The sequence below is a fragment of the Phocoena sinus genome, chromosome X, assembly GCF_008692025.1.
Source record: "Phocoena sinus isolate mPhoSin1 chromosome X, mPhoSin1.pri, whole genome shotgun sequence".
In the NCBI taxonomy this organism is placed as follows: Eukaryota; Metazoa; Chordata; class Mammalia; order Artiodactyla; family Phocoenidae; genus Phocoena; species Phocoena sinus.
Window position 1 is genome coordinate 44,385,711 of NC_045784.1, and position 14,432 is coordinate 44,400,142.

At 43.7% G+C, this 14,432-nt stretch overlaps 1 protein-coding gene across 1 annotated transcript in view; it reads right to left on the minus strand.

Moving 5' to 3' along the window:
* Nucleotides 1–1,588: 1,588 nt before the first annotated feature.
* DGKK (diacylglycerol kinase kappa) overlaps nt 1,589–14,432 on the minus strand; it is a 167,680-nt gene continuing 154,836 nt past the window's right edge. The window contains exons 26-28 of the mRNA XM_032620263.1: nt 12,323–12,433; nt 2,868–2,991; nt 1,589–1,668 (exon numbers count right to left, since the gene is read on the minus strand). Coding sequence (XP_032476154.1) covers nt 1,589–1,668; nt 2,868–2,991; nt 12,323–12,433 — 315 coding nt within the window. The remainder of the gene's footprint in view (nt 1,669–2,867; nt 2,992–12,322; nt 12,434–14,432) is intronic.

Sequence of the window (14,432 nt, forward strand, 5' to 3'; positions counted from 1 at the left end):
AATTGGGATCTGGAGCAATTTTGGCCTGGTTTGTTTTCATGAGAAATTTGGAAGAAGAACCATGGGAGAAGCAGAAGCTTTTAGTCTCCATTTTCCCAGGCCCGTGTTCTTTCTGGTCACTTTGAATGTCCCTCTGTACTCAAGGGAAATGAGCAAGAAGGGAGATTCAAAAGTGATTTGGGGACTTAACCAACAGCCTGCCCAGAAGATGCAGGCCAAGATGGAGCTTGTGGGGAAGGGCCTAGGCTGTGACTTGATTGTCAGGCAGTCCCTAGCTCAGACATCTGAGTCACAGAGCTCAAGGCCTGGTTGCTCCATATAGTGTTTATTGGGGAAGGGGACAGCACAGGTTGGGGCAGTTGCTGATGTAGAGTCCAGGACAGATAGAGCGAAAAAGGCAGCATGCCAGCTTAGCCCCCTTCTCTAGGGCATTGGTGTTTTTGTTCCCCTTTCTGTGGCCTGGCTCAGAATTTTAAGGGGGCATCAGAATCAGCTGGGCCATAGGTAGATCCCAGCCACTTCTAAGACACTGAAAATGCACCAAAAGATTAGAAGCTCCACCAAGAACTAGGGCAGTTGGTAGAGGCATATGTGTGTGTAGGGTAATGGGGGTGGAGGATGGGATCAGGGTGGGGAGGGATTCCTGGGTTAGCACAATAAATTATAGGGTCATTTAGAGGTCGAGTTGTATTTTCAGTTCTTAAAAATATATATATATATATATTTTTATATATATACATCTTTATATGTCTCTATACATAACTATACTGCAGCACAGCAGCAAAACATTTAGTTTAAAAATCCAGCAAGAATGCAGGCAAACACTCCATGGAGGCATGCAGGCTAGGATCAAGGCAGTAGGAGGGGAGCCTGTATGGTTGCCATAGGGGTGAGTTCCAACCAATGGGCCCACCCAGCCACCAGAGCACCACCTGGACATGTGCAGAGACATACATGCGCACATGGAAAAACAGAAAGGGTCTGCAGAGAGAGCAGTCACCACAAGAAAAGATTTCACATGGTCATTGTAAGAGGCAAGTGGACAAGCCCCCAGGACCTAGTTCTCATCTTAATAGGCCAACTAGGAGAGACCTTCTGAAGTCACAATTTGCAATTGACAGGGATTGGGGGAGAAACACCACCAAGCCTGGCTGTCCTGACCCCACTCCTCATCTCCCTGAGAGTATTTCTTTCATTCATTCCCTAGCATCAGCAGTTTCTCTGCCAGTCAGAGAAAAACATTCCCCAACTCCCTGAAAAGGTGAACTCCCTTGAATCTTTTGTAGATCCCAGGCCATTCACAAAAAGCTTAGTTCAATTAAATACTGTAGTTGCTCAAGATGCACGAAGAGAAGGAGAACTGAACAAGACAACTCGGAACAAGAATCTTTGGCCAATGAGAAAATGTAAACCTCTAAGGAGACCTGATTGAGTCCAGGAAAAAAATGTATTAGTGTAAAGAATTGGAGGATCTTTCTTGGTGGTGCTCATGTTTGTTCTGAAATAATTTAGTCTAGCCTGTATTGAGGTTTCAAGAGTTTTTAGTAGAATCCTAAATGTTGTGAGTTCTCCTTCCAGCTTTCAAGGGTTATAGTTGAGATCCTGATGGTGTTGGAGGATCATCATCTTTTGCTTCATCTTCATGATGTCTGCGGTGCCACAAATTTCCTTTATAGAAAAAAAAGCAAGTATAGAAATAATGAGGTTAGCACATTGCCAGATGCCTAAATTTACGGACACTAAAGAGAGCAAACAAAGAGTCCTTTAGGAGACAGACTGGTTTGTTCCTATTGTACCAACCATTTTTAAACCATCTTAGAAAACCAGCTGATGTCATGCAAGCCAAACACAAATGGGATGAGTTCTCAGAACCTGATAATCCATGAAACTGCTATTGACCCTTTCAGAGTCTTCAGAAAGACTCTCAAGCACCATGGGTCTCCCAACTGGCAGATTCTTAGGGACTCAAACCAGTTGGACCAAACATAACTTGGTCCAGGAGATTCTCTCTTGGCATCTGTATGAAGTCTCAGTTCCTCAAAAAACAAAACAAACTGCCACCCTCCATCCCTTTCCCCCCATGTCCACTATGGTCATCTCTCTCAAGCTTCCAGGTCATCTAGGCTCAGAATTTAGGAGAGACCATTGACATCAGAATTGGCATAGCTGACAATTCTAAGAGAACCTTCTTTTGAGCCCCACTGATATATCAAGAACATTTAAGTCCAATTCTGAAGAAGGGGTGGAACCAAAATTCAAATAATGAAACAAATTTTGCATTTCCAGGGATTTACTATAAAAGGTAAAGAATAAGAGTGTTTAGATAGGTCATGGAACCTGTTCCTGACCCTGTAGGTGCCCAGCACTGACACCCCCAACCCATCTCAAATAATAGTGCTTTCTGGAGCAGGACCAAAAGCTTTTAGTTGTATTTGACTGGGAAATAGATCTAAATATGACTGTTTTGCCATACTTTATCCACTGAGGAAAGGAATGGGTCAAGCAGAAAGGTAACTGGCTGTTCTCATTTTTCTCTTCAGCTGTTTATATCACAGAGATCACAAAGCAAGGTTGCCTCTCAGGTTCTCGGGATCTTAGTTCCCCAACCAGTGATGGAACCCGTGACCCTGCAGTGGAACCGTGGAGTCCTAACCACTGGACAGCCAGGGAATTCCCTCCATATCACTTTCTAACTCACACCTTGTCCAAGAGACCGCTTGGCATCCCCTAATGTTGGCTCCCAGCCGGCCACCTCCTCCATCACCACCATACCCGTGCACATTTCTGATGTGAGCTTCAGGTCTTTGGGAAGTACCCAGGCTGCTGGGGAATTCTTTATGACCTCGATGCCTGTGGGAGAAACTTACCAATAAAGCCCTGGATGCCTTGGCCTGATTTAGGTTTGTCTTCCTCTTCTGGCTTCTTCTTTCCCAATTTGGGGAACTTAACTTTCAATCTGAGCCTTCTATTGTCAGTATCTGAAGACTTTTCCTGGCAAACCACAACAAGAGGAAGGTCAAAATGTTAGTTGCCTAATAGAAACAATTCCTAGAGGCCTGGCAAGGTGGTGAACAAGGATGCTGCAAGAAGCAGGCAGATCTGCTATCTATCCAGGTATGGGAGATACCCCTACTCACTAGTCTTGGGCCCTAGAAGGCATCTGATCTTTACCAAGATCCTACTCTGTGCCAGGTACTTTGCTAAATGCTTTAATAAATGATCTCATATTAATAAATGCTCTTCTTTTTTTTTTTTTTTTTTAAACATCTTTATTGGGGTATACTTGCTTTACAATGGTGTGTTAGTTTCTGCTTTATAACAAAGTGAATCAGCTATACATATACATATGTTCCCATATGTCTTCCCTCTTGCGTCTCCCTCCCTCCCACTCTCCCCATCCCACCCTTCCAGGCTGTCACAAAGCACCGAGCTAATATCCCTGTGCCTTGCGGCTGCTTCCCCCCAGCTATCTACCTTACTACGTTTGTTAGTGTGTATATGACCATGACTCTCTCTCGCCCTATCAAAACTCACCCCTCCCCCTCCCCATACCCTCAAGTCCGTTCTCCAGTAGGTCTGCGTCTTTATTCCTATCTTACCCCTAGGTTCTTCATGACATTTTTTTCCCTTAAATTCCATATATATGTGTTAGCATACGGTATTTGTCTTTTTCTTTCTGACTTACTTCACTCTGTATGACAGACTCTAGGTCTATCCATCTCATTACAAATAGCTCAATTTCATTTCTTTTTAAGGCTGAGTAATATTCCATTGTGTATATGTGCCACATCTTCTTTATCCATTCATCTGATGATGGGCGCTTAGGTTGTTTCCATGTCCTGGCTATTGTAAATAGAGCTGCAATGAACATTTTGGTACATGACTCTTTTTGAATTTTGGTTTTCTCAGGGTATATGCCAAGTAGTGGGATTGCTGGGTCATATGGTAATTCTATCTGTAGTTTTTTAAGGAACCTCCATACTGTTCTCCACAGTGGCTGAACCAATTCACATTCCCACCAGCAGTGCAAGAGTGTCCCCTTTTCTCCACACCCTCTCCAGCATTTATTGTTTCTAGATTTTTTGATGATGGCCATTCTGACTGGTGTGAGATGATATCTCATTGTAGTTTTGATTTGCATTTCTCTAATGATTAATGATGTTGAGCATTCTTTCATGTGTTTGTTGGCATTCTGTATATCTTCTTTGGAGAAATGTCTATTTAGGTCTTCTGCCCATTTTTGGATGGGGTTGTTTGTTTTTTTGTTATTGAGCTGCATGAGCTGCTTGTAAATTTTGGAGATTAATCCTTTGTCAGTTGCTTCATTTGCAAATGTTTTCTCCCATTCTGAGGGTTGTCTTTTGGTCTTGGTTATGGTTTCCTTTGCTGTGCAAAAGCTTTGAAGTTTCATTAGGTCCCATTTGTTTATTTTTGTTTTTATTTCCATTACTCTAGGAGGTGGGTCAGAAAGGATCTTGCTGTGATTTATGTCATAGAGTGTTCTTCCTATGTTTTCTTCTAAGAGTTTGATAGTTTCTGGCCTTACATTTAGGTCTTTAATCCATTTTGAGCTTATTTTTGTGTATGGTGTTAGGGAGTGATCTAATCTCATACTTTTACATGTACCTGTCCAGTTTTCCCAGCACCATTTATTGAAGAGGCTGTCCTTTCTCCACTGTACATTCCTGCCTCCTTTATCAAAGATAAGGTGTCCATATGTGCGTGGGTTTATCTCTGGGCTTTCTATCCTGTTCCACTGATCTATCTTTCTGTTTTTGTGCCAGTACCATACTGTCTTGATTACTGTTGCTTTGTAATATAGTCTGAAGTCAGGGAGCCTGATTCCTCCAGCTCCTTTTTTCGTTCTCAAGATTGCTTTGGCTATTCGGGGTCTTTTGTGTTTCCATACAAATTGCGAAATTTTTTGTTCTAGTTCTGTGAAAAATGCCAGTGGTAGTTTGATAGGGATTGCATTGAATCTGTAGATTGCTTTGGGTAGTAGAGTCATTTTCACAATGTTGATTCTTCCCATCCAAGAACATGGTATATCTCTCCATCTATTTGTATCATCTTTAATTTCTTTCATCAGTGTCTTATAATTTTCTGCATACAGGTCTTTCGTATCCTTAGGTAGGTTTATTCCTAGATATTTTATTCTTTTTGTTGCAATGGTAAATGGGAGTGTTTTCTTGATTTCACTTTCAGATTTTTCATCATTAGTATATAGGAATGCCAGAGATTTCTGTGCATTAATTTAGTATCCTGCTACTTTACCAAATTCATTGATTAGCTCTAGTAGTTTTCTGGTAGCATCTTTAGGATTCTCTATGTATAGTATCATGTCATCTGCAAACAGTGACAGCTTTACTTCTTCTTTTCCGATTTGGATTACTTTTATTTCCTTTTCTTCTCTGATTGCTGTGGCTAAAACTTCCAAAACTCTGTTGAATAAGAGTGGTGAGAGTGGGCAACCTTGTCTTGTTCCTGATCTTAGTGGAAATGCTTTCAGTTTTTCACCATTGAGGATGATGTTTGCTGTGGGCTTGTCATATTTGGCTTTTATTATGTTTAGGAAAGTTCCCTCTATGCCTACTTTCTGGAGGGTTTTTATCATAAATGGGTGTTGAATTTTGTCGAAAGCTTTCTCTGCATCTATTGAGATGATCATATGGTTTTTCTCCTTCAATTTGTTAATATGGTTTATCACATTGATAGATTTGCGTATATTGAAGAATCCTTGCATTCCTGGAATAAACCCCACTTGATCATGGTGTATGATCCTTTTAATGTGCTGTTGGATTCTGTTTGCTAGTATTTTGTTGAGGATTTTTGCATCTATGTTCATCAGTGATATTGGCCTGTAGTTTTCTTTCTTTGTGACATCCTTGTCTGGTTTTGGTATCAAGGTGATGGTGGCTTCGTAGAAGGAATTTGGGAGTGTTCCTCCCTCTGCTATATTTTGGAAGAGTTCGAGAAGGATAGGTGTTAGCTCTTCTCTAAACGTTTGATAGAATTCACCTGTGAAGCCATCTGGTCCTGGGCTTTTGTTTGTTGGAAGGTTTTTAATCACAGTTTCAATTTCAGTGCTTGTGATTGGTCTGTTCATATTTTCTATTTCTTCCTGATTCAGTCTTGGCAGGTTGTGCATTTCTAAGAATTTGTCCATTTCTTCCAGATTGTCCATTTTATTGGCATAGAGTTGCTTGTAGTAATCTCTCATGATTTTTTTTATTTCTGCAGTGTCAGTTGTTACTTCTCCTTTTTCATTTCTAATTCTATTGATTTGAGTCTTCTCCCTTTTTTTCTTGATGAGTCTGGCTAGTGGTTTATCTATTTTGTTTATCTTCTCAAAGAACCAGCTTTTAGTTTTATTGATCTTTGCTATCGTTTCCTTCATTTCTTTTTCATTTATTTCTGATCTGATTTTTATGATTTCTTTCCTTCTGCTAGCTTTGGGGTTTTTTTGTTCTTCTTTCTCTAATTGCTTGAGGTGCAAGGTTAGGTTGTTTATTCGAGATGTTTCCTGCTTCTTAAGGTGGGCTTGTATTGCTATAAACTTCCCCCTTAGAACTGCTTTTGCTGCATCCCATAGGTTTTGGGTCGTTGTGTCTCCATTGTCATTTGTTTCTAGGTATTTTTTTATTTCCTCTTTGATTTCTTCAGTGATCACTTCATTATTAAGTAGTGTATTGTTTAGCCTCCATGTGTTTGTATTTTTTACTGATCTTTTCCTGTAATTGATATCTAGTCTCATGGCGTTGTGGTCGGAAAAGATACTTGATACAATTTCAGTTTTCTTAAATTTACCAAGGCTTGATTTGTGACCCAAGATATGATCTATCCTGGAGAATGTTCCATGAGCACTTGAGAAAAATGTGTATTCTGTTGTTTTTGGATGGAGTGTCCTATAAATATCAATTAAGTCCATCTTGTTTAATGTATCATTTAAAGCTTGTGTTTCCTTATTTATTTTCATTTTGGATGATCTGTCCATGGGTGAAAGTGGGGTGTTAAAGTCCCCTACTATGAATGTGTTACTGTTGATCTCCCCTTTTATGGTTGTTAGTATTTGCCTTATGTATTGAGGTGCTCCTATGTTGGGTGCATAAATATTTACAATTGTTATATCTTCTTCTTGGATCGATCCCTTGATCATTATGTAGTGTCCTTCTTTGTCCCTTTTAATAGTCCTTATTTTAAAGTCTATTTTGTCTGATATGAGAATTGCTACTCCAGCTTTCTTTTGGTTTCCATTTGCATGGAATATCTTTTTCCATCCCCTTACTTTCAGTCTGTATGTGTCTCTAGTTCTGAAGTGGGTCTCTTGTAGACAGCGTATATAAGGGTCTTGTTTTTGTATCCATTCAGCCAATCTGTGTCTTTTGGTGGGAGCATTTAGTCCATTTACATTTAAGGTAATTATCGATATGTATGTTCCTATTTCCATTTTATATATTGTTTTGGGTTCGCTACTATAGGTCATTTCCTTCTCTTGTGTTTCGTGTCTAGAGAAGTTCCTTTAGCATTTGTTGTAAAGCTGGTTTGGTGGTGCTGAACTCTCTCAGCTTTTGCTTGTCTGTAAAGGTTTTAATTTCTCCATCAAATGTGAATGAGATCCTTGCTGGGTAGAGTAGTCTTGGTTGCAGGCTATTCTCCTTCAGCACTTTCAGTATGTCCTGCCACTCCCTTCTGGCTTGTAGGGTTTCTGCTGAGAGATCAGCTGTTAACCTCATGGGGATTCCCTTGTGTGTTATTTGTTGTTTTTCCCTTGCTGCTTTTAATATGCTTTCTTTGTATTTAATTTTTGACAGTTTGATTAATATGTGTCTTGGCGTGTTTCTCCTTGTATTTATCCTGTATGGGACCCTCTGTGCTTCCTGGACTTGATTAACTATTTCCTTTCCCATATTAGGGAAGTTTTCAACTATAATCTCTTCAAATATTTTCTCAGTCCCTTTCTTTCTTTCTTCTTCTTCTGGAACCCCTATAATTCGAATGTTGGTGCGTTTCATGTTGTCCCAGAGGTCTCTGAGACTGTCCTCAGTTCTTTTCATTCTTTTTTCTTTATTCTGCTCTGCAGTAGTTATTTCCACTACTTTATCTTCCAGGTCACTTATCCGTTCTTCTGCCTCAGTTATTCTGCTATTGATCCTATCTAGAGTGATTTTAATTTCATTTATTGCATTGTTCATCGTTGCTTGTTTCATCTTTAGTTCTTGTAGGTCCTTGTTAACTGTTTCTTGCATTTTGTCCATTCTACTTCCAAGATTTCGGATCATCCTTATTATCATTATTCTGAATTCTTTTTCAGGTAGATTGCCTATTTCCTCTTCATTTGTTAGGCCTGGTGGGTTTTTATCTTGCTCCTTCATCTGCTGTGTGTTTTTCTGTCTTCTCATTTTGCTTATCTTACTGTGTTTGGGGTCTCCTTTTTGCAGGCTGCACTTTCGTAGTTCCCGTTGTTTTTGATGTCTGTCTCCAGTGGCTAAGGTTGTTTCAGTGGGTTGTGTAGGCTTCCTGGTGGAGGGGACTAGTGCCTGTGTTGTGCTGGATGAGGCTGGATCTTGTCTCTCTAGTGGGCAGGTTCACGTCTGGTGGTGTGTTTTGGGGTGTCTGTGGCCTTATTATGATTTTAGGCAGCCTCTCTGCTAATGGGTGGGGTTGTGTTCCTGTTTTGCTAGTTGTTTGGCATAGGTTGTCCAGCACTGTGGCTTGCTGGTCGTTGAGTGAAGCTGGGTGCTGGTGTTAAGATGGAGGTCTCTGGGAGATTTCCACCGTTTAATATTATGTGGAGCTGGGAGGTCTCTTGTTGACCAGTGTCCTGAAGTTGGCTCTCCTACCTCAGAGGCAGAGCCCTGACTCCTGGCTGGAGCACCAAGAGCCTTTCATCCACACAGCTCAGAATAAAAGGGAGAAAAAGTAGGGAGAATTAGTAGAAGTATGAGTAAAGAAAGAAGGAAAGGAGGAAAGGAAGGAAGGAAGAAAGAAGCAAAGAAGGAAAGAAAGGAGGGAGGGAGGGAGGGAGGGAGGAAGGAAGGAAGGAGGGAAAGAAGGAAAAAAGACAGAAAGAAAGATGATACAGTAAAAATAAAATAAAGTATAATATAGTTATTGAATTAAAAAATATTTAGAAAAAAAAAAAAAAGGGGACGGATAGAACCTTAGGACAAATGTTGGAAGCAAAGCTATACAGAGAAAATCTTACACAGAAGCATACACATACACCTTCACAAAAAGAGGTAAAGGGGGATAAATCATAAATCCTGCTCCCTGAGACCACCTCCTCAATTTGGGGTGATTCGTTGTCTAAAGGAGGGAAGGAAGGAAGGAAAGAAAGAAAGAACGAAGGTAAAGTATAATAAAGTTATTACAATTAAACTTAATTATTAAGAAAAAGAATTTTTTAAAAAAAGTCATGGACGGATAGAGCCCTAGGACAAATGGTGGAAGCAAGAGTATACAGACAGGATCTCACACAGAAGCATACACGTACACATTCACAAAAAGAGGAAAAGGGAAAAAAATCATAGATCTCGCTCCTAAAGTCCACCTCTTCAATTTGGGATCATTCCTTGTCTATTCAGGTATTCCACAGATGCAGGGTATATCAAGTTGATTGTGGAGCTTTAATCCGCTGCTTCTGTGGCTGCTGGGAGAGATTTCCCTTTCTCTTCTTTGTTCTCACAGCTCACAGGAGCTCAGCTTTGGATTTGGCCCTGCCTCTGCGTGTAGGTCGCTGGAGGGCGTCTGTTTTTTCGCTCAGACAGGACGGGGTTAAAGGAGCCGCTGATTCGGGGCCTCCGGCTCACTCAGGCCGGGGGTTGGGGGATGGGGGTAGGAGGGGCACTACGTGCGGGGCGGGCCTGCGGCTGCAGAGGCAGCGTGACGTTGCGGCAGAGGCCGGCGTGACGTTGCACCAGCCTGAGACCTGCCGTGCGTACTCCCGGGGAAGTTGTCCCTGGATCCCGGGAACCTGGCAGTGGCGGGCTGCACAGGCTCCGCGGAAGAGGGGTGTGGAGAGTGACCTGTGCTCGCACACAGGCCCCTTGGTGGCGGCAGCAGCAGCCTTAGCGTCTCCCGCCCGTCTCTGGGGTCCGCGGTTTTAGCTGCGGCTCGCGCCCGTCTCTGGGGTTTGCGCTTTCAGCCGCGGCTCGCGCCCGTCTCGGGGGCTCGCGCCTTCAGCCGCGGCTCGCGCCCGTTTCTGGGGTTCGCGCTTTTAGCCGCGGCTCGCGCCCGTCTCTGGAGTTCCTTTAAGCAGCGCTCTTAAACCCCTCTCCTCGCGCACCAGGAAACAAAGAGGGAAGAAAAATCTCTTGCCTCTTCGGCCGGTGCAGGCTTTTCCCCGAACTCCCTCCCGGCTAGTCGTGGTGCACTAACCCCTTCAGGCTATGTTCAAGCCGCCAACCCCAGTCCTCTCCCTGAGCTCCGTCCAAAACCAAAACCCGAGCCTCAGCTCGCAGCCCCGCCCGCCCCGGCGGGTGAGCAGACAAGCCACTCAGGCTGGTGAGTGCCGGTCAGCACCGATCGTCTGTGCAGGAATCTCCCCGCTTTGCCCTCCGCACCCGTCGCTGTGCACTACTCCGCGGTCCCGAAACTCCCCCCTCTGCCTCCCGCAGTCTCCGCCCGCGGAGGGGCTTCCTAGTGTGTGGAAACTTTTCCTCCTTCACAGCTCCCTCCCACTGGTGCAGGTGCCGTCCTTATTCTTTTGTCTCTGTTTTTTCTTTTGCCCTACCCAGTTACGTGGGGAGTTTCTTGCCTTTTGGGAGGTCTGAGGTCTTCTGCCAGCCTTCAGTAGGAGTTCTGTAGGAGTTGTTCCACGTGTGGATGTATTTCTGGTGTATCCGTGGGGAGGAAGGCGATCTCCGCGTCTTACTCTTCCGCCATCTTCAAGGTCCCCCCCAATAAATGCTCTTCTGAATTGCCTTTCAGAAGAAACCTAAAGGAAGGGCACAGGACCTTCCCTTGGAACCAAAGCTTTGGAAAGTCCAATAACTAATTGACTCTCCTTCTGCTTTTCCCTACCAAAGTGGATCTGCGCCTTCTGTGGCCTTAAGGTGAGCAAGTTTGGTATCAAGTGAATGAGCAACATCTTCTTGTCTTTCTTTCAACCTACTCTGCCCTTCTTTAGAGCCTCACTTCTTCATCTTTATGGAAATGCTGAAGTCCAGAAAAGAGATTATGCCCAGGCCAGGCAGACTCCCATATCGAGACCTCAGAGCATGGACTGTTTGCTTCATTTCTCTCAATATCCAGTCTGTTTGCCTAGGTCAGGAGCTTGGTGCAAGATAGCTGAACTGAGTAGGAACGGGGTGCTACAAGAGTGTGCTTCCTTTTCTGCATAACAGCATGTTTTTCTTCCCCAGGGGGCTACTGGTCAAGAGCAGCAAAGGCATATGAGAAAGTTATTAAATCCTTTAAGACCTGAATTTGCCTATGGCTTTTTCTCTTAAATGGTAGCCCAATTGCTGCACTAGTGCAAACATGCTTGTATGGCTTGCTCACATGCATATAACTGGTGTATGAAGCCAGAAAACAGGAATAATGAGTAGGAGAACCAAGTATCCCTACAGGTTGAAGTGAGCAGTTCCATGGTGGAGAAATTTAAAGAAAAACCCTGTCAGACCGTAAAAGGTATAATTTACCTGGTGGTAGGTGGACATCTTTGAGTCATTTGATTTATGAAATGGGACTATTTTTCAATCTCAGGAGAGCACTCAGAATTGTCAAAAAATGATGACATCCACACAGCTATATTATAGCTACAGCTGCCATGCTTGATTTTCTTTTAAGCCACACACCTGCTAGGGGAAAGCATTGAGATAGCCTACTTTCCTCCCAGAGTGGGAGGGGCAGAAAGCAGCAAGGAGAGGTGATATTTGGTAGATTTAACCACCAGTATGGCCTGGGCACCAACTATTTAGAACAGATGTTGGCTGTAAACACCTGGTATTGGCCATAATGGTATGTACCAGACAAAATTCAGTCCCAGCAGCAGGTACTGAGCAGGGGAGGGGAATTGCAGCCAGGAGAACGGCACAGAAAAAGACCATTCTTCCTTATTCTTTCCCAATCTTCTGACACAGAGTGGTTCTTCTTTCTGGTTATGTTCTCATGGTCATCTAGTTTTTCAGTGTGCCTTCTGCCTTGACCTGTATTCTTATGGTGGGGAGATGGGAGGAGGAGGCTCCATTGAACTCAAGCTGAAAGCCACTACTGGCCTCCCTATGTTACATCAGTCACTGTGTCCTGGCCCACATTGGAAGGCAAAGCGCCAAGGAAGAATCCCTCTTCCCCTTTATTTCCCAATCCACAGGTCACATACCTCTGGAGAAAGGATTGAATTCATCCAGTCAATCTCGGATAGCTTTTCAAACTCCTTATTCATGGCATCCAGGGAAGTTTGCAGTGTGGCCTCATACTCAGCATTTCTCAGCTGGTGAAGACAGGAAAACGAGTGAGTATCCAATGCTTAGCACCCTACCTTCATAGACTCTTGCCTTCTCCCCAACTCCCAGTCCCTGCTAGTGGCCATGAGACCACAGGGTGCCAACTTATATCTCCTTTGGCTCATGGTGTCGGTGGAAAGTATAGCCAGCTCTTTACTTTCTCAATAGGGAGATCCAGGAGACAACCAGACAGTGATGCTTTCCTTAGGGCTTGGCATGCTCACAGTTTGGCAAGCAGAGAGGCCCTTTGACCACTATCAATTAATGCTGAAGTTGTACCCCTACAGCTTAGGGTCCAGGATAAGGGTCCTACCCTTGACCCTCAAGCCTCTGGAGACACCTAAGTGGCCCCCTAATAATAGCTACCAATTTTTGAGCAAATACTATATGCCAGGCACTGTGCATACATAGTTTCATTCCATCTTCCCAATAGCTCGATAATACCTTACAAAGTACTATTGTTCTCATTTTATAGGTAGGAAAACAGACTCAAAGAAGTTTAGTGCTCAAGATCACATGATTAGACAGAAACCCAGATCTATTCAACTCTATAGCCTACCCTCTATACCACACCATCCCAGAAAGGGTATGTGGGGTGGCCAGATGCTGGGGTGGGGGGAATCTTTATTACACAGTTACCATAATTTAAAGGCTGCTTGTGAAGCAAGGGGAGGGCTAGAGAGAGATTGGCTCAAATTTTCCCTTCCTGGCAAAGAGGGTCTGCCTCCCCAGGCTGTGCTTTTAGCCCCTAGCTATTCACTCTTAGTGAATGATGGCTTGTCCCATGGGTTTAGGAAACAAAGCTCAAGCATTCCCTAGTAATCCCCAGCACCCACAGGATGAACTCTGTATGCTCCATGGGAGAGTTAAAATAGATTATTCTGGGACCATCTCCAACTCAGAAGAACCAAGTTCTAAACCAACAACATAAGTGAGATAGTTCATGTTCCATCGAACAGTGAGCTGGGAGAACAGATGCATGCTGATATCATCAGCTCTGACACACTTTCCAGCCCACCTACTTTGGCTTCATCTCTCCTCTCTGGCATGTGCTCTACTTTCACTCTGGCACTTATGTAGCTTCTTGCTGTGCATGGGCCAGCCTTAAGTGGAACCCTGCTGTCTGTCACAAATAGGTGACAGGTGAATGAGCGAGGGATGGGATTGGAGGTTATGACCAATCAGGATGGGATATGAGAGTGGAACAAGTCATGTTGACAAATAATCTCTTGCTTTTGCTTTACAATGAATGATTTAGGACAGTACGGAGTAGCCCAGATGCACAGGACACGTGTGTGTACATGGTGGTGGGATGGGGAACAGTGGTATCAAGTAGAAATGGCCATCACTTCAAGGTAAGGGGGAAAGGGGCAGGGATTCTTAGGGGCATACTTACCAGCAGTGCTCAAAAGGGATTTGATAGTCAAACCCAAAGCCACAGAGAAGAAAGAGGAATTGGGGTCTTAGAAAATGATTCCTAATCATAATAGGAGAGGAATAAAATGGCTTCCTAATGACTTCCTATTTGGCACCTAGAGTCTCGGGCTCTGAAAAATAGTATATGGTTGGGCCTGAATCTTATGCTCTGTTCTCTTGTCCTTCTGGCTTCAATAGAGACCTTGTTCAGGACTCCTCTCTGAGATAAATGTGCAAACTGACTCAGGGGACTTCGTTACTCACTTCCTGGTTTCTGTTCTAACACATCACTAAGCCAGTTTGCCACATAAGGGAAGTGGGAGTTACTGGGTGGGATTTTCTTCATCAAAAGGCTACATCCCGGGCTTCCCTGGTGGCGCAGTGGTTGAGAGTCCGCCTGCCGATGCAGGGGACACGGGTTCGTGCCCCGGTCTGGGAAGATCCCACATGCCGCGGAGCGGCTGGGCCCATGAGCCATGGCTGATGAGCCTGCACGTCCAGAGCCTGTGCTCCGCAACGGGAGAGGCCACAACAGTGAGAGGACCGCGTACCGAAAGAAAAAAAAAAAAA